The sequence below is a fragment of the Hippocampus zosterae genome, chromosome 6, assembly GCF_025434085.1.
Source record: "Hippocampus zosterae strain Florida chromosome 6, ASM2543408v3, whole genome shotgun sequence".
NCBI lineage: Eukaryota > Metazoa > Chordata > Actinopteri > Syngnathiformes > Syngnathidae > Hippocampus > Hippocampus zosterae.
This window is the reverse complement of record NC_067456.1, coordinates 2,924,369-2,947,111: the sequence shown is the minus strand read 5'-3', so window position 1 is coordinate 2,947,111 and position 22,743 is coordinate 2,924,369. Positions and strand designations below refer to the sequence as shown.

Genomic DNA, 22,743 nt, shown 5'->3' with positions numbered 1-22,743 from the left:
ATTAAGGGTTTCTCATAATAATAGGACAAAGGCTTCCAGTGTTTATATTTTCAAATTATCACTCCCACAACATTCGTAGAAAATCACAATGTCCCGTCACTGTTAACCTATTTTTAGAACAGGCCCTCTGCCTGGTCACGTGGTCCTTGCGGGCAGCACATTGGTGATCCCCGGGTTTAGTGTAAACACAAAGAGATCAGTATACTGTTACACCGCTTGTGCAATATTTTTGTCTCATTCATTGCTCTTTCTCTCTGTTAATATATTATGTTTTACAATGTGTTTGTATTATTTTAAAGTGCATTTCACTTCCTGCAAAAAAATAACTGCCATAAATACAATACAATACAATACATGCTGATTTATATGTTTTAAAGCACACCGCTGGGCCCATTGTGTATGACCAAAAACCATTATGAAAGTGGAAAACTATCAATGCAAAATAAATGAGCGGTCAAAACTGACATCGAGGGCCTTTCAACTCAGCCTTCCATCCGTTTTCTGTAACCTTTGTGATCATTATGGTCAGAGATAATGACGATACCATGGTTGATGTAAATGAAGCATACTAAATTGTTTGAATCGAGCTTAGCGTCCATGGCTCACGATTAATACCCACTTGTGGATTCAAACAAACGGAGTCCTTTGTAAGAAAATTCCAGGCAACCTGTAACACTTAAACGCGCGTGCTGTTTCTCATTTAGAAATGTGAACTAAAGAGGTTTTTAAATGGAAATCAGCGTTGGCTTAAAAGCTGTAAAAAGCATCCTTTCTGACCCTAGCGCTGCGTGGAGAGGCACCGTCCATTTGTCAGAGTGGTGCTGAAGAGCATTCCAAACGAGAGCTTTTAGTTCAGTTCATTCCTCCTCCAACGCTCGGCCGGCGCACCCGTGACCTCCACTCCAACGGGCTGCTCCTGTTTTCTTAGGAAACGCACGATCCTCTACTCTCGCACGCCGTCCGGCTCGTTCTACTTTGCGGTGACCTCTGACTGCCTCCTCGCCAACCGCAGCGGTGGAGTGACACAATGGATCTACAGTTAAGACATGAAAAGCTGCCAGCTGGAGTAAAGAGCTGGAGAGTGCTTCATACAATAGAACATGAAATGAATGCTTTGGAAATGTCTAACAATTGATGTGAAATTCTCAGCGACATGAATTTCCTTTTTAAAATGTTATTTTCATGAAGCATGTGTAGAGGAATATTTTTGGAATACTGAGACGTAGCTTCAGTGCATTAATGGCCACACTACTGAAACACGACAAATCACAAAACAGCACATCCTCTAAACACAATGAAATGGTGAATAATGATTCCATTAACCATTGTAGGACTACGTGAATGAAGTGACATTGAAAAACGCACAGAAAAGCCCTGTATAAGTAAACGCCATTTACCGAAACAATTTACAAAACAATCATGAATGAATGAATGAATCATTTCTTATTTAGGTGTACTGCGGTCATCATTATATGTTTACGAGACATATTATGAAAATGTTACTTCTGAATTGCTTTTGTGTAAATAAGCGATGAGGCGAGTTATGATAGAGGTATCGGTACTGGGCCGATACGGACCTTATTTTCAGGTATCAGGTTTGACACCTCGGCAAATCATCTGTTTTTGATGAAATGTTTTTGTTGACAATTTTTTTTGGTCATTGTGTTCAATGAAATGTTCTAAAATCAAAAGTACTGAAGGTATCGATGAGTGTTGAAAGAGCGTATACTTGTACCGGTATCGAACATTCCTAATACAAATAGTTAATTCCCATGACGGTGTAAACAAAGTTTTGTCCTCACAAAGTGATGAAAATCAGAACACACATGCACACAATGAGCCCCCGCCCCAAACTTTCTCCCCCATCTGCTTTTATAAAGCGATAATGATGCTCGTTTCCCGGCTGAAAGAAGTCATTAATGGCTGCCACGGCCTTAAATGAAGGATATCAAAGCGCTGCTGAGTGCGGCCCCCTCCTGCCCACTCAGGGGCGCAACCTCGTTAAGGGGCGTCATGGACATGAATTAATCATCCGCAGGCCTTGTAACAGGGCACTAAATTGCTCGCACCACTTTTTTTTTGTCAGAAATGTCCTAAACAGTCCATCCATCCATCTACTTTCTGATGCGCTTCTCCTCACAAGGGTCGCGGGGCGTCCTGGAGCCCATTCCAGATGTCATCGGGCAGCGGGCGGGGTACACCCTGAACTGCTTGCCAACGAATCGCAGGGCACACTTAGACAAACAAACATTGTCAAAAACAGTCATTTCTTTTTTAAACTTCAAAATGTAAGATCTTGCGATCAAATTCACAGCATCTGTTACTTAAATTTGTGCGAGCGCAAATACAAACAAATTGGCATGCTCATACGAAATACACTGTTTCCAAGGTAACAGTATATGGGGAGGGGGGGCCTGCTGTCCCACACTGTGAAGATAGGACGGTGATTAAACAGCGACAACGACATTCAGTGACAGTTTCTGGTATGTGCGATATGTGTGGCCGCACAGCACAGCATTTCGCCTACAAAAAAAATCCTATATGAAAGGCCTCCAAACGTCCAATTATTGGGCAATGGGGACTTTGTGCCCCCTTGTGGAGACATTGTGTATCGATTTTGCTGATCAACATTGAAACGGGAGGTTATCAAGGAATTATGGCATTTTAGTTATAATTTGGGTTTTTTTCATCGTCTATTCATTATTACTTGACAACTACAAGTTGCGAAGCTCTCGACTTTTTTTTCAGTTCAAATGAATTAACAATGGTGACATGAAAGTAAGGTAGAAATTGTCGAAATGGTGTCACTGCGTAGCTTGACAGTAAACGTACTCGCAAGTACATTTCAATGGGATGTTTGTTGACATGGCACAACACTTCAGTAAAAAGACAGGGAGGGAGTCCTGGCAGGAACAGGGAAGCCAAACTTACCCATGGCTTTAAAATTGCCTTCATTTCACAAATGAATCACTCATTCGTAAAAAGTAATCCGCTGGGTTTTTCGTTTTGTTTTGTTTTGTTTTTCAACACAGCGCCATCTGCTGCATGTTTCATTTTCAACACTTTGACCATCTTGGAATAATCCACCGTCCGTTTGTTTAATCCCCCTTCTATTTTTTTTTTGCCTGCAAAGTGTGCAATTTGCCGCCCGAAAGAGCTCCTAATATAACACAGCAAAGTGGGGTGGCTCATTCCACATGACGGCTGCACCTTTCGGGCTGCTCTGAAGGGCCTGCTGCTGGAGAGCGCTAACAGGAGGATCATTCACTGTAATGGCGGCATCATCATCCACCTCCTCCACAGCGCTCACTTGGATCATCCTCTCCAACCAACGTGTGGAGTATTTCAACACCACCATCCAAAGCGCCGCTATTTTTCTTTTTTCTTTTTTTTGCGCCAATATACACGCACGCACCAGGGGGCACAAACCATTGCAAGCGGTAGGTCAGTCCCAATAGTTTTGTCCCTCTTCAGCGGAAATTTTTAATTTACTTATTTTTTTTCTTAATTTTTAACATTTTCCACGAATGAAAGCCTCATTAGTAAAACTGTCTGTTGGACAATCGATTTTTACTTAATCATTTAATCAATGAATCATTTGAGTTTTGATTTCCATTTTAAAAATTATTTTATGATTACTTATTTTCCATAACTAAAACTCTGATTTCAAACGTTTCCATAGCATACTTTTATTCATCACGAGTATTTCTCCTCTCAAATAGGAGGGAAATATTGTGTTATTTCTTTAACTATATTTTTGCATTTTTCAATAATGAAAAGACAAAGATCTAAACAATAAGAACAATAAATTAATAATTTGGTATATTTAAATGTTTCCATTGTATTCCACTGAAATATTTTATTCGGATTAGCTATGGGACTAGAGAACAATGAACACATCTTACACAAAAAAATCCACACAATAATTTAATGAACTCAACTACAGACTTCATTTTTTTTTAAAAAGAGGAAAAAAAAGGCCATTCATATACAGTAGAAGAAACATAGCTGTTAGCGGTAGGATGCTTTTTTTCTTTTTTACATTTAAATAATTACATGTTTACTGTTCTTGGACAATCCTATCAAACTTCTTCCAAGCTGAATGTTTCATGCACCATCACTGGATGTAATCGTTACGGATCAGCTTGCGTTAGCGTGAACTTTTTGTTGTTTTTGTTTCTTGATCAAAAAAAAAAAAAAAAAAGACAGAACGGGAGAGTTACAGTATATTTACACAGCAGGAAGAAAAAAAACAATTGAGAACAAAATGCATGAATTACTGAAGCACTCTGAGCTATAACAGAATGTTAACATCCTGGAACATAAAAGCAGCTAACTATCGATTCCAGTCTTGAGCACAGATCTGCCTTGTAACACAACTCTGAACGTTTTTTTTTTATCCAACATACTATCCAGTAATTCTTGCTTGTCAGTGTTACTTTACTCATTTAAACTGTCTGCGTGAATACTTTGTATAAGTGATGGAAATGTGGATGAACAAAAGCACAAGGGCGTTTAGATGAGTCCAGAAGAATATCGTTGTGTTATTTTGAGACACTGAAATTTGAGTGAAACATACTTTTCCTTCAAGCGCAATTTTTCACAGAACAAAAAAAAAAAAAAAAAAAAAAAACCAAAAACAAATTTCTAAAATTTCTAAAAGTTGTACAATTTCTATTTCAAACATTTTTACAGTGCTTAATTGCGCTTGTTCCCTTCCAAATCCAGTCAGGGATATTCAAAAGGTGAGCAATTTTACTTTATTTTACTTTGACACTTTTTTTGTTTTCCGGGCGATACGTTTCGTTATGTACTTTCTAGACGTGTAGGAATGTTAAATGTTACTTCACACATTTCCCGTTGTGAATATTTGATCATGGGAACCCTGGAATGGATTCATTCGCTTGATATTATTTCTTGGGTAAATCTGTTTTTAAATACACGTACGATCAAGTTCAGTCGTGTATGCGAAAAATGGGCTTTCTCGCATGTTTTGGGAGAAGAGCCGTATTTGTGAATTATTTATCGACGGAAAACTTATTATTAGTAAACATTTATTGAGCGTCAGTTTAGTCAGTATACATGGGATACCGTGATAGGCCAACTTGGCATGACTTCAACACGAGAAGAAAAAATGCCGCCCCCCCTCGCCCCCCCAAAAAAGACAAAAATGCCGGTTTTATAATTCATCTTCGGCAACAGTAATATTCAGTAACCGCGGTTGGACAGAGAGGTGTAAAGGCACAGTGTGTTTTTTTTCCCCCTACACGCAACATAGTGAGGGCACTGAGGGCAATCTTGTTATTACTGTACACACACAAATACTCATGAACGTAAGGGATATTATATTTTGTGATTTATTTATTTTTTTGGGGGGGTGGGGCGTATATTCTGCACCATTCGTCTTGATGGAAGACACTGAGGTAAGTACGTAGTGGTGTTGTATAAGACCCGGGTCATTGGGCCACCGTTAATGTCGGACCCTGGACATACTTGACAAACAGGCATTCTCACACCCATTCATACCATTGGATGATTGAGTGTCTTCAATTGAACCAAACATGCATTTTTCTGCTAAATGTGAAGAAGCATCTCAATGTCTTATGAATCGACAGGCAATTTTGACGGCTAAATCCAGTGTCAAATATTAAGTGCAACGCAGGCCTCTTTCAAGCATCCAACCACACACAGGAATAAATACCGAATGGAAACGATAAACAAGCTCGTATTTGTGCCGCATATCTACGCAAACACTACGAAACGAGGAGGGGGTTTTTTTTTGGGGGGGGGGGTCAAGAAATGTGTGGATAATGACTTAATAACAGACAGTTTGCTCAGTGTGCATGGACCTTACATTCACTCATTCAAAAAAAAAAAAAAGATTCTGTGCTTCGTTCAATTTCTGAACAGCCTTAAAAAATTCCAAGAACAACGTAAAATCCCTATTATACACATTACATATGGTACACAGGGTCGGGACCTGGTTGAATGGTGCCTGGGTGGGAGGATCAACCCCCCCCCCCCCAACCCGACCCTCCCCACCCTAGTATATGACCTCATAGACAGTGGCCTTCTTGTCTCCGGAGCCGGTCACAATGTACTTGTCATCTACGGAGATGTCGCAACTCAGCACCGAAGACGACTCCTTGGACTGTTGGTGGGGAAGGAAATACAGAATGTCAAAAGTCCTGTAGATGCCTCAAAACCTTCACATTTCATGTTCCAGACAAGCGTGTTTCGTCTTTTCGCTCCCATTAAGTTTTTTTTTGTAGATCCCCGCTTCTCTCTCTCTTTCTCTTTCTTCCTCTTTGACTCAAAGTAAGTGATGGATAGCGGCCATATACGTTCCTGGAGTTACCTGGAATATGCTCGCTCCATACGGGGTTCTCCAGGCATTGAGCAAATTGTCTTTTCCCGTGCTGACGAACCACTTTCCTGCAAAGGGGAGAGCAGAGCGGAAGAGGCGATGAGCGATAAGGTCGACGTCAGCTCAGCGAGGACCTCTTTTATCGAAACCAACGCATCGAGACCACGTTGAGACTCACCGCAGTGAGCAAATCGCAGCGAGAGCACGCAGCTTTCGTGGAGGTGGAGCTGATACTTGTCAGGTTTGGAGACGTGCAGGACCTCCACGTTGCTGTTCTCCATCCCGACGGCCAGCCACTCGCCGGTTGGACAGTATCCCAGTGAGAAGATCTGCAAACGCCAGGTGTGAGATTTCGCAAAATCGGAGAACAATTGCGACGGCTGATTTTTTCGCCTCGTTAAATGATGGACGCGTCGCCGTAACCAGGAGACAAAATGTGCGCCGACGGGGGAAAACGGATGCTTTTCGATCGTGTTAACATTTTGGGCGATTCCAGAAACACGGATTTAATGCCATTGTGGAGTCTTCGGAACAATATAAGGTCTGATAACTCGGATAAGGGGCGGCCCGGTAGTCCAGTGGTTAGCACGTCGGCTTCACAGTGCAGAGGTACCGGGTTCGATTCCAGCTCCGGCCTCCCTGTGTGGAGTTTGCATGTTCTCCCCGGGCCTGCGTGGGTTTTCTCCGGGTGCTCCGGTTTCCTCCCACATTCCAAAAACATGCATAGCAGGCTGATTGAACACTCCAAATTGTCCCTAGGTGTGAGTGTGAGCGTGGATGGTTGTTCGTCTCTGTGTGCCCTGCGATTGGCTGGCAACCGATTCAGGGTGTCCCCCGCCTACTGCCCGAAGACAGCTGGGATAGGCTCCAGCACCCCCCGCGACCCGAGTGAGGATCAAGCGGTTAGGAAGATGAATGAATGAATGAATTCAATGGTCACGGAGCTGTTCCTCCCCATGTCCGCGTGGGTTTTCTCCGGGTGCTCCGGTTTCCTCCCACATTCCAAAGACATGCGTGGCAGGCTGATTGAACACTCTAAATTGTCCCTCGGTGTGAGTGTGAGCGCGGATGATTGTTCGTCTCTGTGTGCCCTGCGATTGGCTGGCAACCGATTCAGGGTGTACCCCGCCTACTGCCCGAAGGCAGCTGGGATAGGTTCCAGCACCCCCCGCGACCCTAGTGAGGATCAAGCGGCTTGGAAGATGAATGAATGAATAACTCGGATAAGAGTTACTAGAAGGAGTCATAGCACTGACAAAAAAAGTCCTTTAAACGCTGTTTTTACTCATTTCGGAGCACAACCGGTGCTGGCCTGTCGCGGAGCGTTTTTTTTTTTTTTCAGCTGTGCCGTCCTTTCATAATTTTGCTGCTGTAAATGGTGAATGTCTCCATTGTGAGCCAAATCAAAAGTTTTCTTATCTTCACCGCCTCCTCTTTGTGTTCTGACCCGCCTGTCCGAGTCACGCCGAGTTTACCTGCGAGGTGAAGTCATGCTGCTGCAGTTGGCGGCCTTCTCGGAGATCCCACGAGCGGACGGTGTTGTCCAGGCCTCCCGTCCAAAGCTTGGTGCCATCATTCGAGATGTCTATGCAGCTCGCTCCGTCGGTGTGGCCCTGGAACTGTCTGCGGGGTACGCATATAAGACAATCATAGAAAAGAGCCTTCCGCTTTCAAAATGGGAGGGCGGGATACTGGGTTGACATCAAAATCCGGCCCTTGAGGGACGGTGTTTTCTTTGGAGTTCCAAAATGTGGGTTGCAGATGTTTTGGACACATTTAGGTATTGATTAAATGCCTATGTACAAGTCTGAGTTCATTCATTCATTCATCTTCCAAGCCGCTTGATCCTCACTAGGGTCGCGGGGGGTGCTGGAGCCTATCCCAGCTGTCTCCGGGGCAGTAGGCGGGGGACACCCTGAATCGGTTGCCAGCCAATCGCAGGGCACACAGAAACGAACAACCATTCGCACTCACACTCACACCTAGGGACAATTTAGAGTGTTCCGTCAGCCTGCCACGCATGTTTTTTGGAATGTGGGAGGAAACCGGAGCACCCGGAGAAAACCCACGCAGGCCCGGGGAGAACATGCAAACTCCACACAGGGAGGCCGGAGCTGGAATCGAACCCGGTACCTCTGCACTGTGAAGCCAACGTGCTAACCGCTGGACTACCGGGCCGCAGTCTGAGTTCAATTAACGACAAACATTTTCGATGATTTCCAACACCCCCGAGAGCCTACCGAACCAGGGTCTGGTTGTGAAGGTCCCAGACGGCGATGTTTCCGTCCGAGCAGCAGGAAAAGCAGACTTTGGAGTCGGGGCTGATGGCCAAGGCGTAGCACGCGGGCGCCGACGACGTTAATTCCGCCTTGATCCTCGGCGTGGGCGTGGCCAAGTCCCAGATCGACAGAGTGCTGGCCTCGCCCCCCACGATGAGCGTCCGTCCATCGGGGAGCAGCCGGCAGGAGCGGATGTAGTTGTCTCTGTTCTGATGGCACACGCGTTTCATTCTAACCTCGCATATTTACGGGAGCCCGTTCTCTGTCGTGAATCGGGTGGGGGGGGGGGGGGGGGGGGGGGAAGCCAGCCGTTGACAAGCCAGCGACTCACAAGGCAGTCCAGCTGCGACACGGAGGTCTTGTTGCCGGGGTGACTGATGTCCCACACCTTGACGCAACCCTTGCCGCCGGTGTAAACGTGACGGGTGGGGTTGCTGATGGTGACGGCGCACACCACCTCGCCGTGGTTAAGCGTGTTGATCTGTCGGGCGTGACGCGGGATGGCCGGGCCCATCAGAGCGTCCGGGGGGAAAGGTACCGGCTGCATTTGTCCGTCGGAGCTCACGTGAAAGGAGTAGGCTCTGGAGCAAAGAAATACATAGCGGTAACCAAAAAAAAAAAAAAAAAGTGAGAACGCACTCTGCAAGCTTGTAAAAGTGTCAATTTACTGCTCCCTCGTTATAACACAGCCATTCATGAATGACAATAATAGAATTAAAATATCCTTTTAGACAGAGGTGCCCAAACTTTTTGGATCGAAGATCTACTTTTTGATCGATTAACCTCACAGGATCTACTCTTACCGGCGCGCGCACGCACACACACACACACAAATTTAAGATTTTCCTGCTTTATTTTATTTTTTAAATATTTGTTTTTTGTGAAAATGAGACTGATTAGTGTGCAGTGTATATTAACACAAAAATATATAAATATATATTTTACTAGGGCGGCCCGGTAGCCCAGTGGTTAGCACGTCGGCTTCACAGTGCAGGGGTACCGGGTTCGATTCCAGCTCCGGCCTCCCTGTGTGGAGTTTGCATGTTCTCCCCGGGCCGGCGTGGGTTTTCTCCGGGTGCTCCGGTTTCCTCCCACATTCCAAAAACATGCGTGGCAGGCTGATTGAACACTCTAAATTGTCCCTAGGTGGGACAATGGGGAAATTACAATCAGAATTCAGAATGATAATAAACGACAACAAAAATGAGGGCATTTTGCTTCCCTGGTCACGTGACTCTGACATTGACGAGCTCCGTGAGAGGATTCCAGCGGCAAGCGGTGAAGCCGTGATAATTTTCATGGCCAAGAAAGGTTGAGGCAACGCTCCAAAATAAAAGGCGGCCACACAAAATATTGGGCACAATTTGGAGTTGGACTACTCACTTTTGTAGCTTCAGAGATGAATTAGTCCCCTCCAGGAAATCGGCGAGGCGCAGAATTTTACATTTATGACATTTACACGTCGTTTTCATCTCGGCGGGTAGATATTGCGGTCAGATGGACGAGATCTAAGGTTACGGTCACGCTGCAGGGCGTGCTTGCTCAATTCATTCATTCATCTTCCGAACCGCTTGATCCTCACGAGGGTCGCGGGGGGTGCTGGAGCCTATCCCAGCCGTCTCCGGGCAGTAGGCGGGGGACACCCTGAATCGGTTGCCAGCCAATCGCAGGGCACACAGAAACGAACAACCATCCACGCCCACACTCAAACCTAGGGACAATTTAGAGCGTTCAATCAGCCTGCCATGCATGTTTTTGGAATGTGGGAGGAAACCGGAGCACCCGGAGAAAACCCACGCAGGCCCGGAGGAGAACATGCAAACTCCACACAGGGAGGCCGGAGCTGGAATCGAACCCGGTACCTCTGCACTGTGAAGCCGACGTGCTAACCACTTTTTTTTTTTTGTGCTGTTTGTTTGTGAAATCCAATCTGTACTCGTTCACACTGCAAAAAAACAAACGCGACTCCTAATGCGGACGGAACACATCTGCGATGTGACGCTCATCCGCACGAAGCACAAATAAACAGACACAGATGAGACAGACGGGCAGATACCGTATCCTGTATGTATATATTTTTTTGAAACGAAAAAGGAGACCTACGGTTTTCCGCCAGAGATTCCTGATAGGTTCGGAGGAAGGCCGGGGACTCGTATGTGATGGTGAGGATCAAAACCCACCTACAAAAGATCAACTTTGAATTACGAGAGAACGGAGGCCACATTCACTGCGGAGCAAAGTCTTGAGACGTTTATCAGTCACTTTTGCATTTGTGTTCTCGAGCGCTTGTCATAAGTGTGTGTGGGGGGGGGGGACTGACACGGGCCAAGGAACGCCGGGTACACGCTTGACCGGACGGCAGTCAATCATAGGGCACATATAGACAAACAAGCCTTTTGGAGAATTTTGACTCCGGAAAAATCTACCCGCTAGTCGTTATACAACATGCCCCGCGTTTTGCGTACCACTTGCGTGCGTCCGTAGGCGGCCACGGCGGCTGCGGCCACGGTGCTCATGCTATGCAGGCCGGCGTAGGGGGCGCCCGTTGCGCTCAGCTCGCCGTTCATGCCGAGGTGAGGGACCATGCCGAACGGGCCGGGGTACGAGCACGGCACCGCCATCGGCGTGCGCAGGCCGGGCGCTGCAACGAGAAGGCAAAATCCAAACTTCTTTTATCGGCTGGATGGGAAGAGCCAAGAAATGGGAGAAATAATTTTGAATGCCATTTGTTTGTGCTAGTTTCGAATTCTGACTGAAGACTTCGCCACACGCTTATGTCGACGCCACGCTTGTAGAATTGAAGTCGTCGAAGCGAATGCTGATGCAAGTCGACGACTGTAATACAAGTCGAATTGAAATAGATCGACTGTCTTTCATATTCTTTCATGATTCATTCATTCATTCATCTTCCGAGCCGCTTGATCCTCACTAGGGTCGCTCACTAGGTGTCTTCGGGCAGTAGGCGGGGGACACCCTGAACCGGTCGCCAGCCAATCGCAGGACACACACAGACAACCATTCGCACTCACACTCACACCTAGGGACAATTTAGAGTGTTCAATCAGCCTGCCATGCATATTTTTGCAACGTGGGAGGAAACCGGAGCACCCGGAGAAAACCCACGTAGTCCCGGGGAGAACATGCAAACTCCACACAGGGAGGCCGGAGCTGGAATCGAACCCGGTACCTCTGCACTGTGAACCCAACGTGCTAACCACTGGACTACCGGGCCGCCCTGATTTGGTTCATTTGCCTTTATTTTGGTGTGAGCCGAACCTATAAAACCAAAACCTTCGTGTATATCCATCCATTCATTTTCCCGTCCGCTTTATCTTCACAAGGGTCGCGGAGGGAGGGGGGTTGGGGGGGGGGGCCTATCCCAGCTGTCTTCGGGCAGTATGCGGGGGACACCCTGAACCGGTTGCCAGCCAATCGCAGGACTCACACAGACAAACAACCGCCCGCGCTCACAATCACACCTCACGAGAATCACGGGCGTGCTGGAGCCTGTTCCAGCTGGCTTTTGAGCAAAACATACCGGAAGAGGACCTTGAAAAAAAAATAATGGCCCCATTACCTGTATATCACAATCGCGTGCAAAAATCATGGCATTGAGCTTATTTTTTAAAAAAAATTGGCTTCTGTGTATCCCGCGCTCCAAATCGCACGACACTTACCTAGCGTCTCGACTCCCGTTGGCTTACTCGGGGCTGCCCTCAGGCTGCTGGTGGTGGTGGTGCTGCTGGGAGTGGGCGCGTCACACCGGGATGTGGGTGTGCTGGACTTGGAAACTGGTGTGGTGGACTTTTCATTCTTCTCCAGACAAATAAAAAAAGGCAACAATTAATTTGAGTGAATGTATAACCGATAACTAATAATAATAGTAGAAAAACGACACGGCTAAGTTTTCATCGATGACGCTCAAGCTTTTATCACTAAAATTAGAAACTACCGAGTGAAATGGTACGAAGAAGATCAGACGACTCACTAAATTAATCTCTTTGGATTTGGATGAAGGGGTGCTGCTGGAAGAGGCGACAGAAGAGGGACTCAGTGGCGCATCCTTCTTCGGCAGGCGGCTCTTGTCCAATCCGTTCTCCCGAGGAGAGTGGGCGGGGCTTCCTCTGGGAGAGGCTGGATCCTGAGGCGGCGGTTCGGAAATTCATTTTGCTGATCGAGAATCTCACAAGACGTGACGGTTGCCATACGGACCTCGTTGGACACGTCCACGACCAAGTTGTCGTCACTCTTCTCCCCGTCGCTCTCCTGGTCATATTTTCATCCACAAAGAAACGTATCAACTTTTGAGCTTGCGATTGTGGGTAAAAAAAACGACGCCTTGTCAAGTTTCATGGAATTTGGCCCCTCGTGGCAGAAAATGAATATATTCACGTCAAAGGTGGAATTTAAAAAACCTACATAGCGTGCGGAGCTCAACTCTTTATCGTCTGTCTTCTGCTTCTTGCTGTCGGCGGAGTAATCGGCGGAACTGCGGTGCTTCTCTCCGGTCCGAAAATTGGCGGACGGAGACACGGATGAGCTCTGGAAGAAATAACAACTTCATACTGAACACACGTTGAAAGCGAGTGCCGAAATGCGACCCGGTAAAATGGGCTTCGGTCCGGTACCGGGCAATAGACCGGTGGTTGTGGACCGCTAGTCTCGGAAGCACGTCTCACATTTTCACAAACAAAATGCGGTCTTGGATCGTCGTGCCGGAGAGCGTATCAACATTAATTGGACGCTTCTGCCGTCACTCATCCCTAACGATCAAGCGGGCCTTCTCGATCGGCATCTCTCGCCGGCTCTTCTCACTCGCGGCCAACTAACACGGAGAGGAAAAAACCAAGCGGGACCTTTAACTTGACCTTTCCACTAACTCACGCTTGTGACCTTTCCGCTGCCCTTTGCTGTGATGCAGGTGTTGATGACAAGGAGCCTGCGAAGGGAGGAGCGAGCGTGGGCGGATTTGTGCGTGTGTGCGTGTATGTGCTTTGTAACACTGTTACAGTGCAGTGCTCCGCAAATGAATCATGCTATTTTACAATCATCTATATTATAATAATGTATACTAGCATGTATATTGAGTAAAACTGTAGCTTAATACAAAATTAAAGCGTTATTATTATATTATTACTATAGCAATATGGACAGAGGCAGAAAAGGCCTCATGGCAGAAGACCAGAAGACGCGCACGACTTTGCCGGGTAACTATGGAGGCAACAAATGAAAAAAAGACGCGTTTCCTCCTAATTTTGGACTCTTTTTTAAAATCAATCATTGAAACACTGCGACTATCACAGTGAAGGCCCATTCGTTGCTTCTTTAGCACGAGTTTCGGCACGAAAAGCTACTCAGACCTGAACCAAAGCATTGTAAAGCAATCCTGAACAAGTGAATGAGGGGAGCCGCTTCCAAACAACTCGGCGCCGTTCCTTCCCACAACGGCGCAAACACCCCCCGTCAAGGAAAAATACCAAGTAAGAAAATCCCACCAGTTAGACTTGAGTTGCACTGGGCAGGAAAAAAAAAATGGCTTCTGAATTTCTCAGAAGCATCACGGCGACAATACTGTATGGCCAACATGGCGTGCAATGTGCCGTTCGCACCCGCGTCAGTGTTATCGGTGTACGAGGTGCGAACACCAAGGACATGAAGCCACAGAGGCTCACGCATTTCACACCACACTGTACCCAATGGACTGTTGCCAAGGCAACTGGAGACCGCTGACAAGGGGCTTATTGGTTTCATGAAGTGACTGTTGGCCGCCATGTCAAAGAGCACCTCTAAGTGTGTGTGTGTGCGTGTGTGTGCAAGCGTGTTTGTGTTCGATCTCCCACAGGGCACTAATGAAAGGCATTCATCATTTTGGTCTTCCTAGTTTTGCTACCGATTCCAGAAGACCTCACACACACACACACACACACACACACACATTTGTACGCTGCTAATCGTTTCCATCACAGTGCCTACAGCTGCGAGTGTGTGTGGAGGAGGATAGACTACATGGGGGGGGGACAACGTATTAAGCATTCCTCTAGTCTCTACCAAGTCCCAAACACCCGCCTCAAAAGTGTGTGCGTGCGCGCGCCTGTGTGTGTGTTTGCCGGTTGAGCTCAGGCGGCTGGAATAAAGAAATGCTAATCTGCTCATTGAGTATTCAACAAACCAAACGTTTGCCTTTTGGGAAAAGGCTGAGCTTAAGGGACTAATTACGACAAGCTGTAACGTTAGTCTTCGGCGCTTTTTCACTTCGCTAACCACGCTGCTCTTTTTTTTTGTCTTCACTCGCACATCTCTGACTCTTCAAACACACCCAAGGCCACAAAACCTGAGAGTCGTTTTAAAACCGATCAGAGAACAGGCACGTCGCCTCCTAATAACACTCGCCACTGATCCATTTTAAAAGGGACATATTTCGGAAAATCCACTTTAATTGCATGCATACAAATTAGGGATGCTCGATACCAGTCTTTTCAGATTGATACTGGTACTGTTGAGTATTCACGGATACCAAGCAACCGATACCACTCGTAATTTTGAGACATAAAATTTAAATTAAAACGATTAGTCCCCCCAGGAATCTCCAGAGAAAAAGTGTTGAGAGAACAATCCTAATTAATTCCGCGGGCATTAAAAAAAAAAAAAAAAAGACCCAAAATGACCGGTTATAAAACAAATTAATGTACTAATGAAGCAAGAATTGTTCTAGGAAATTATTTGCAAAATGAAAACACTGAAGAACATTGTGGTCATAAAATAATCATCATCAGTATTCTCCAAGTGCTTAACGGTCACTCGACGTTGTGCATTTGTGCACATGTGCGTCACATCGTGGCCGCCTTCAGGTAAAGGACTCTCAAAAAAAAAAAAAAATTGGCCATCACGCCCCGCATCGTGAATGTAGCGTGGTCTGACCGCAGGGGAAGAAAACGACATGTAAATGTAATTTTCTGCACCTCACCCTTATTTCCGCGCACTGCTTTCAATTCCACTGAGAGCTTTGAAATCGGCGGCAAATTCCGCAATCACGGAATCCGACGGGGACTCACCGATGACTGATCATTTTAAAGAAAGATCTATACATCCTAATTTTATTTTCTAATTGCATTAAATTAATAGCCATTTTCTATGATATTTATTCCATTAGTTCATAAAATATACATTTTGTAATGAGCACACAATTCAAGTCCCAATCAAAATATTTGGTCCTTTCGAGGAATATGGTGAAGTGCAAAGAATTAAAGTGAGTGAAAGAGTGCTTCAATTAACAGAAATCAATCAAGTAATCCATTCATCCAGCTAGCCATTCATCTCTACGATGTTTTGCTTGACTTGGTTTGAAAGCCATATAAAAACGTCACGCTGCAAAGAATCGAGAGCGAGTGTTCAGATGCTGAGGGGCGGATGCAGGACTTACCTTCACGGAGTCTCTCTCTGATGAGGTCGACGGCAAGAAAGAGAAAAACAAAACAATTCAGATCCACTTTTTACGACGACTACTTTGACAGATCCCAGTTCAAGCCAGAATCGTTTTGCTCGGGTGAACCTCGGGCTACGTTCCGGGACCGTACCTCTCGGGTGTTCTTCGGCGGCGTCCTGGTGTTTCCTCTCGTCTTTGAGTGGCAGCTGATGGCCGAGGGCGGAGGAGAGCGCCAGCAGGCTGGCAGTACCAGCGCCGGGGGGCAGGGGGGGATGAAGGCCCGCCGGGTGCGGCGTGAGCGGCACGGGGATGGCGTGGCCGTGGGAGAGGTGCTGAGCTTGGAGCTGCTGCTGCTGATACGCACGCACGCACGCGCGCGCACGCACGCGCGCGCACACACACATACACACACACACACACATCACACAGCCGTTTATCTTGAATGAATTCAAATGTATTCCATAGTCTTGAAATTCAGTTTTGCTAGTCAGGACAAAGTGTCACAAGACAATTATGATGTTTAATCAAATTATGATCATTTCACATTTAATATCGAGAAGCAAAAAAAAAAAAGTGTGTCAAAATTTTTCAAATGTGACTTCAGTGTGTGTGTGTGTGTGTGTGTGTACACACTTACTCCAATGATCGCATTGAGTTCAGCCATGGTGACCTGCTTGGCTCTCTCCACCGCTTGAACCACCTGCTGCTGATGCTGAGATAAAATTTGCAGTTAGCGGTTGACATCAGGACATATCAGACACACGTGGTTTGGGAAAATTGGGAGATCTTTGAACCAAAAAAAAAAATAAAAATAAAAAAGGAGAGACAAAGGAGACTTTTTGACCATCCTGTCTTACATTAGGAATATGACTCGGGAATATGACTTGGGCCCTCGGGCGGGACTCTGTCAAAGACCAAATTATACTTTCCAATCACGCACAGACTAGACTACCGAAAATAATATCGTCAATCGTGGATTAATTAATGTATGACCTTGATTTTAAAAAAATTAAATAAGTCTGAGGCGGGGCGGCCCGGTAGTCCAGTGGTTAGCACGTGGGCTTCACAGTGCAGAGGTACCGGGTTCGATTCCAGCTCCGGCCTCCCTGTGTGGAGTTTGCATGTTCTCCCCGGGCCTGCGTGGGTTTTCTCCGGGTGCTCCGGTTTCCTCCCACATTCCAAAAACATGCGTGGCAGGCTGATTGAACACTCTAAATTGTCCCTAGGTGTGAGTGTGAGTGCGAATGGTTGTTTGTTTCTGTGTGCCCTGCGATTGGCTGGCAACCGATTGAGGGTGTCCTCCGCCTACTGCCCGGAGACAGCTGGGATGGGCTCCAGCACCCCCCGCGACCCTAGTGAGGATCGAGCGGCTCGGAAGACGAATGAATGAATGAATGAATGAATGAATGAATGAATGAATGAATGAATGAATGAATGAATGAAAGTCTGAGGCGTGTTAGATGCGATATAGGGTAATATATTCATTAGCATCTTCACCGATGAATATCTGCCTATTAAGATTTTTAATACATTCTTCATCCTTCGCCATAGCCGTGAAAAAAAAAAAAAACAGGTAACGACATGGAGAAACATGAAATAAACTCTTGCAAAGTCACCCAAAAGAGTAATGAAATTGAGATGCAATGTATCCAGCGATTCATGCAGGACCATCACAGGAAAGTAGGCCAGAGATGAAAGAGCCTATCAGGGGTGAAAATGAACAAAGTTTGCAGGGCTGAAGTAGCTGCAGCGTATAACCTGCCCTTCGACGCCGCACAAGCTTCGCCCTGCAGCAAACCACGTCTTAAGCCACGATTAATGACAGTTCAGACCACAGACGGATAATTGCCTTGTTTGTTCACTTTTGGAACCGTTTTCACAACATGATCCCTGATGGACAACACATGACTGCTTTTGTTGTGCGGGCGGGGGTGGGGGGAACCTGGAATGGCGAGCCGCCTGTAAAATTTGGTCCTCTGCACTTTTCGAGACTCACTAAAGAGCTAAATGGATGAAACAATTTGTGCTTATTATTGTGGTTGTAGGTTAAAGTGGAGTCGCTAAAAACACATTGGTGGTTTACGTACGTGTGTGTGTGTTTAAATCGAATCGCGAAGGCAAAAAAATGTGTTCCACGACACTTGTGTCGAATCTCATTAGCTTGCGTGGGTTTGTCTATGCCTTTATCGCCAGTCGACTGGGCGATTGCAACGGTCTCCGTCAAAAGAGGATCAAACGGTTGCATCTCATTCCCGAATGCTGCAGCTCGGGTTCGGACCACAACAAAGAGATCAGAACATATGAATCTTGTCCTAAAGGCCCAATTATACCCATTTTCCAGCAAACAAAAAAACAAAACAAAACATTCATTCATTCATTCATCTTCCAAACCGCTTGATCCTCACTAGGGTCGCGGGGGGTGCTGGAGTCTATCCCCAGCTGTCTTCGGGCAGTAGGCGGGGGACACCCTGAATCGGTTGCCAGCCAATCGCAGGGCACACAGAAACGAACAACCATCCGCGCTCACACTCACACCTAGGGACAATTTAGAGTGTTCAATCATCCTGCCACGCATGTTTTTGGAATGTGGGAGGAAACCGGAGCACCCGGAGAAAACCCACGCAGTCCCCGGGGAGAACATGCAAGCTCCACACAGGGAGGCCGGAGCTGGAATCGAACCCGGTACCTCTGCACTGTAATGCCGACGTGCTAACCACTGGACTACCGGGCCGCCCCCCCCCCCCAAAAAAAAGGGACCAGTGTTGTGCTTAGTTGGTGCTTAAGCTGTTACGAAGAACGTTTTTGGTTTAGGAACTATGTCATTATGTCGATCATAAAGCGTCCAAACATGACCGCTTATGTTGACGTTTACCCAAAAGCACTTGCGCTTTAAATAATTAGCATTTGCTAGCATACTGCTTAGTTAGCAACTGTTAGCATTTGCTCGGCCACTTCACATAGCATCGATTATACTGATCATATTTTTGACAACTGACTGTGCAAGTACAATTCCACTCCAACAAAAGCGAGGCGAGATGGAAAATTAGTCAACACAATGTAACCCCCCCCAAAAGAATGAAAGGACAATCTCACAACAGAGACGATGCCCCTTAAACACCTTCCCTTCACACAGCGCATCGAGTGTGGCTGCGCCGCGTTAATATGATTGCGTTACAATTTCACATTCGCAACCGCCGAGTGCAGCGGTGAATCCAAACAAAACGGTAAAAGCCTCTTTTCCTCTCGCCGCCTTCCATCCTCTGCGGGCCTCGCGGCGAGCGGCGGCTCCGCTGCCTAATGCCATTATTTCTAATCCACTTTAAAGCCTCCTAATCCGGGGCTAATCTGGAGGAGAGTTGTGGAGTACACACTCGCCTCCTTACCGCCGTTCCCGCCGCTCCTACTAAAAACACACGTACACACGCAAGCGCTTCCGACTTTATCTGCTCAACGCACACATACAGAGAAGAATTCCATAGTAAACAATTTGCTAATAAAACACTGTACACATTTGCAACACACACACACACACACACACACAGACTTTCCCGCATATGTTAGTGGGAGACATTTAATAGGTTCAAGCGTATCTGCCTCCCCTGAGCAGGGAGGGGGGTGGGAGGGGGGGATAAAGCCAGGATAATCTGTTGGTGTGCGTGTGCGCGGTGACCATGTGAGCGTGCGTGTGCGCCCATGCCTGTCTACGGCGTCTCGCAATCCAGCACACGCGACACATCTCGCTTAGTTCGCCCCCCCCCCCCCCACCTCCTCACTCTGCCTCTTCCTTAACTAACAGTGACAGCCATTTTTTTTTTGTCCATACCTCTTGAGAAAGGAAGGGGACGACTTGGGCGCAGATTGCGTTCAGCCGCTTGACAATCTCCGCCTGCAAGACAAAGAAGTGGGCACGTTTACGAGGGACGATAAGGACAGCCACGATGCACACCCCCGCAAATACCGCCATCGAGTCAATTCAGAGAGGTTAAATGGCGACATAAACTCTCATCCGAGTCCGGATTGGCAAGTTGATGTGGTATTAGAATGTGATTTACGCTATGCTGTTGAAAGCTTCCGCGTTCGTGCCACGCACTGATGGCAGAAAGGCTTTTTGAAGACCAACGAACAAAAAAAATGAGAATCACCCAGCAAGAGATACTTGTCAAGGAATGTCTTGAAAAGGTACAGAAACTAACACAGAAAATACATTCATTCAACGCTACGGGGGGAACTAAAAGTCGATGAGCTGCTGAACAAGTTAACGAGCGGTAATGCCAAATTGTTTTTGAAGAAAGACAGGAATTGGGTTGCATTTGACTGCCTGTCATTGATAAGTGAATTATATTGGAACGGAATGGATCAAATCTCCCTGTGAATGTTCTGAACTCCTTGGACGAATGGCAGACAGAGTTCTTCCGAACCGCTTGATCCTCACTAGGGTCGTGGGGGGGGGTGCTGGAGCCTATCCCAGCTGTCTCCGGGCAGTATGCGGGGGACACCCTTAATCGGTTGCCAGCCAATCGCAGGGCACACAGAAACAAACAACCATTCACACTCACACCCACAACTAGGGACAATTTAGAGTGTTCAATCAGCCTGCCACGCATGTTTTTGGAATGTGGGAGGAAACCACAGCACCCGGAGAAAACCCACGCAGTCCCCGGGGAGAACATGCAAACTCCACACAGGGAGGCCGGAGCTGGAATCGAACCCGGTACCTCTGCACTGTGAAGCCGACGTGCTAACCACTGGACTACCGGGCCGCCCCAGACAGAGTTCTTATACGTGTCATAATTATTATCACAGAAGATTCTGTGTGTCACAAACCAGCTGAGAGCGAATCAACAGTACCACAGCTGATTGTTTGCCCTCCATTTTGCCTGAATACCGAAGTCTGTCGTCTGCTCATATTTAGTCATGCCGTATAATACCTTCAGAGCACGGCTGATACACACACAATGGAGAGAATTCATTCATTCATAATCCCCCATGTCCCGCCTTAAAGTCATCTGGAACGTGCTCCAAGTCAAACGCAAGCCTCATCGGGACAGGATGCATAGAAAATGGCTGCCTGGCAATTTCTGCATCTTTTGAAGTGATTCTGTTTTTTGTTTGTTTGTTTGTTTGTTTGTTTGTTTGTTTGTTTTAAACTCTGGCATGTGTTGTGCCTGGTGATAGTACAACACAGATTAAGAAGTATGTGAGAGAAACCTGACTTTTCAACTGTTTTCAAACCCAACGATGAAAGTAAAAGTAGGCACAAGTTCAATGCAATCAAAATGTGAGAGGGGGGGGGGCTTAAATCTAACCTTAAACCACTCAATTCATGTCTATGACCTTGACAGAGGTGAAGTTGCAGTTGAAGTTGGTATCAGCACTAACACAAGCCGCCAGAGGCCATGAGAGTGGACACACACACACACACACGCGTGCGCGCACACTCTCACACCCACACATTTACGCGTACGCACCTCCCCAAGCTACTCTGTATTCATCAGATGTTTTTAGTGAACCCAAGGGTTGGCTTTTAAAGATTATAAAGCAACCCACCCCCGCTAGGTGTTTTTTTTTTTTTTAACAGGAAATTGCCTGATCCACCTTCCCAAAGGAAGTGCTAGAAGTGCAATTTAAACCCAGCGAGCATGCAAACAAGAGGGAGAAGACGGCAACCCGCACGCAATAAAACACCCCTCGTCCACTGAAATGACTCCTGTCCGAATTTTGTACGAATGATGACGGACTGCAACATATCCAAAAAGTCTTTTCTTTGCTGTGCTGCATACGGGTGGAGGCAATAACACCATTTTGTGGAACTTGGGTGTTGACACTATGACAAATCTCATGATGATATAAATCAAACTAACCGTTGCTAGGGCTGCTCCACAGATTTTTTTTTAGATTAATTCAGTGTCATGTCAGGGTCACCATGCCTATGTTCTCTTTCTCAAAATCTGATATTCGGGTAAAAGTACATTATTTGCTCAAGCCCGACCGATTCAACGGTTTAAATGAGCTCTTAAAGTGATTTTTGGGGTAAAATTAGCAAATTAGTGCATAAGTCAAAGATCATTAAAACATGCCCCATAAAAGAAGTGTGATTTTTGCAGATTTTGTCGCCCCTGTTTTGGGGGATTTCATTCTGCCAAAAATCTAAATATGCATCAGGCTTAAAAAAAATAAATACACATCTCTAAGGCCCATAGTCAACCCAAAAAAAAAGCATTCTTCACAATAATAAGTTCAATGCAGAACCATGAGTCTCGACAGAGCATTCTGACTAATACTGCTCAACCTGTATTGTTTTGTCTTTTTTGTTGTTGTAAAGTGTCCTTGGGTGTCTTGAAAGGCGCTTATAAATAAAATGTATTATTATTATTATTATTATTACGTTTGTGGAATATGCAGCAAAACCCATCTCAGGTAGGCGATCATTTTGCCACTTGCTTGACGTCTGAAAATGACATCACAGTTTGCTGGGTAACAACCAATCACGGCGCATCTTCATTAACGAGATGAGTCGTGAGTCTCGAGCAACTGTGATGTCATTTTCACTCGACAGAAACTGGCAAAATGGCCGCCTCCTGCGATGGATAACAACCGTTCAATTTTGCTACACCGTGCTAAGACTCGTGGCGCTGCATCTAAAATAATGTCAAGAACATTTTGGGGTTGACGTC

General features: G+C 46.2%; 2 protein-coding genes across 5 annotated transcripts in view; one reads left to right on the top strand and one right to left on the bottom strand.

Moving 5' to 3' along the window:
* Nucleotides 1–7,193, top strand: part of gas1a (growth arrest-specific 1a) — a 134,831-nt gene extending 127,638 nt beyond the window's left edge. The window contains exon 2 of the transcript XR_007962713.1: nucleotides 7,127–7,193. The gene's annotated coding sequence lies outside the window, so the exon portion shown is untranslated. The remainder of the gene's footprint in view (nucleotides 1–7,126) is intronic.
* The window catches only part of LOC127602167 (transducin-like enhancer protein 4), a 29,077-nt gene continuing 11,709 nt past the window's right edge, over nucleotides 5,376–22,743 (bottom strand). The window contains exons 5-20 of one of the 4 annotated variants that reach the window (XM_052068087.1): nucleotides 19,893–19,955; nucleotides 16,707–16,781; nucleotides 16,221–16,422; nucleotides 16,067–16,083; nucleotides 13,066–13,188; nucleotides 12,859–12,912; nucleotides 12,635–12,787; nucleotides 12,324–12,462; nucleotides 11,112–11,287; nucleotides 10,750–10,826; nucleotides 8,978–9,227; nucleotides 8,608–8,855; nucleotides 7,843–7,990; nucleotides 6,546–6,696; nucleotides 6,359–6,435; nucleotides 5,376–6,151 (exon numbers count right to left, since the gene is read on the bottom strand). In XM_052068087.1, coding sequence (XP_051924047.1) covers nucleotides 6,044–6,151; nucleotides 6,359–6,435; nucleotides 6,546–6,696; nucleotides 7,843–7,990; nucleotides 8,608–8,855; nucleotides 8,978–9,227; nucleotides 10,750–10,826; nucleotides 11,112–11,287; nucleotides 12,324–12,462; nucleotides 12,635–12,787; nucleotides 12,859–12,912; nucleotides 13,066–13,188; nucleotides 16,067–16,083; nucleotides 16,221–16,422; nucleotides 16,707–16,781; nucleotides 19,893–19,955 — 2,061 coding nt within the window. In that variant the 3' untranslated portion in view covers nucleotides 5,376–6,043. The remainder of the gene's footprint in view (nucleotides 6,152–6,358; nucleotides 6,436–6,545; nucleotides 6,697–7,842; nucleotides 7,991–8,607; nucleotides 8,856–8,977; nucleotides 9,228–10,749; nucleotides 10,827–11,111; nucleotides 11,288–12,323; nucleotides 12,463–12,634; nucleotides 12,788–12,858; nucleotides 12,913–13,065; nucleotides 13,189–16,066; nucleotides 16,084–16,220; nucleotides 16,423–16,706; nucleotides 16,782–19,892; nucleotides 19,956–22,743) is intronic. The other 3 variants (XM_052068090.1, XM_052068089.1, XM_052068091.1) reach the window with 3 other exon arrangements.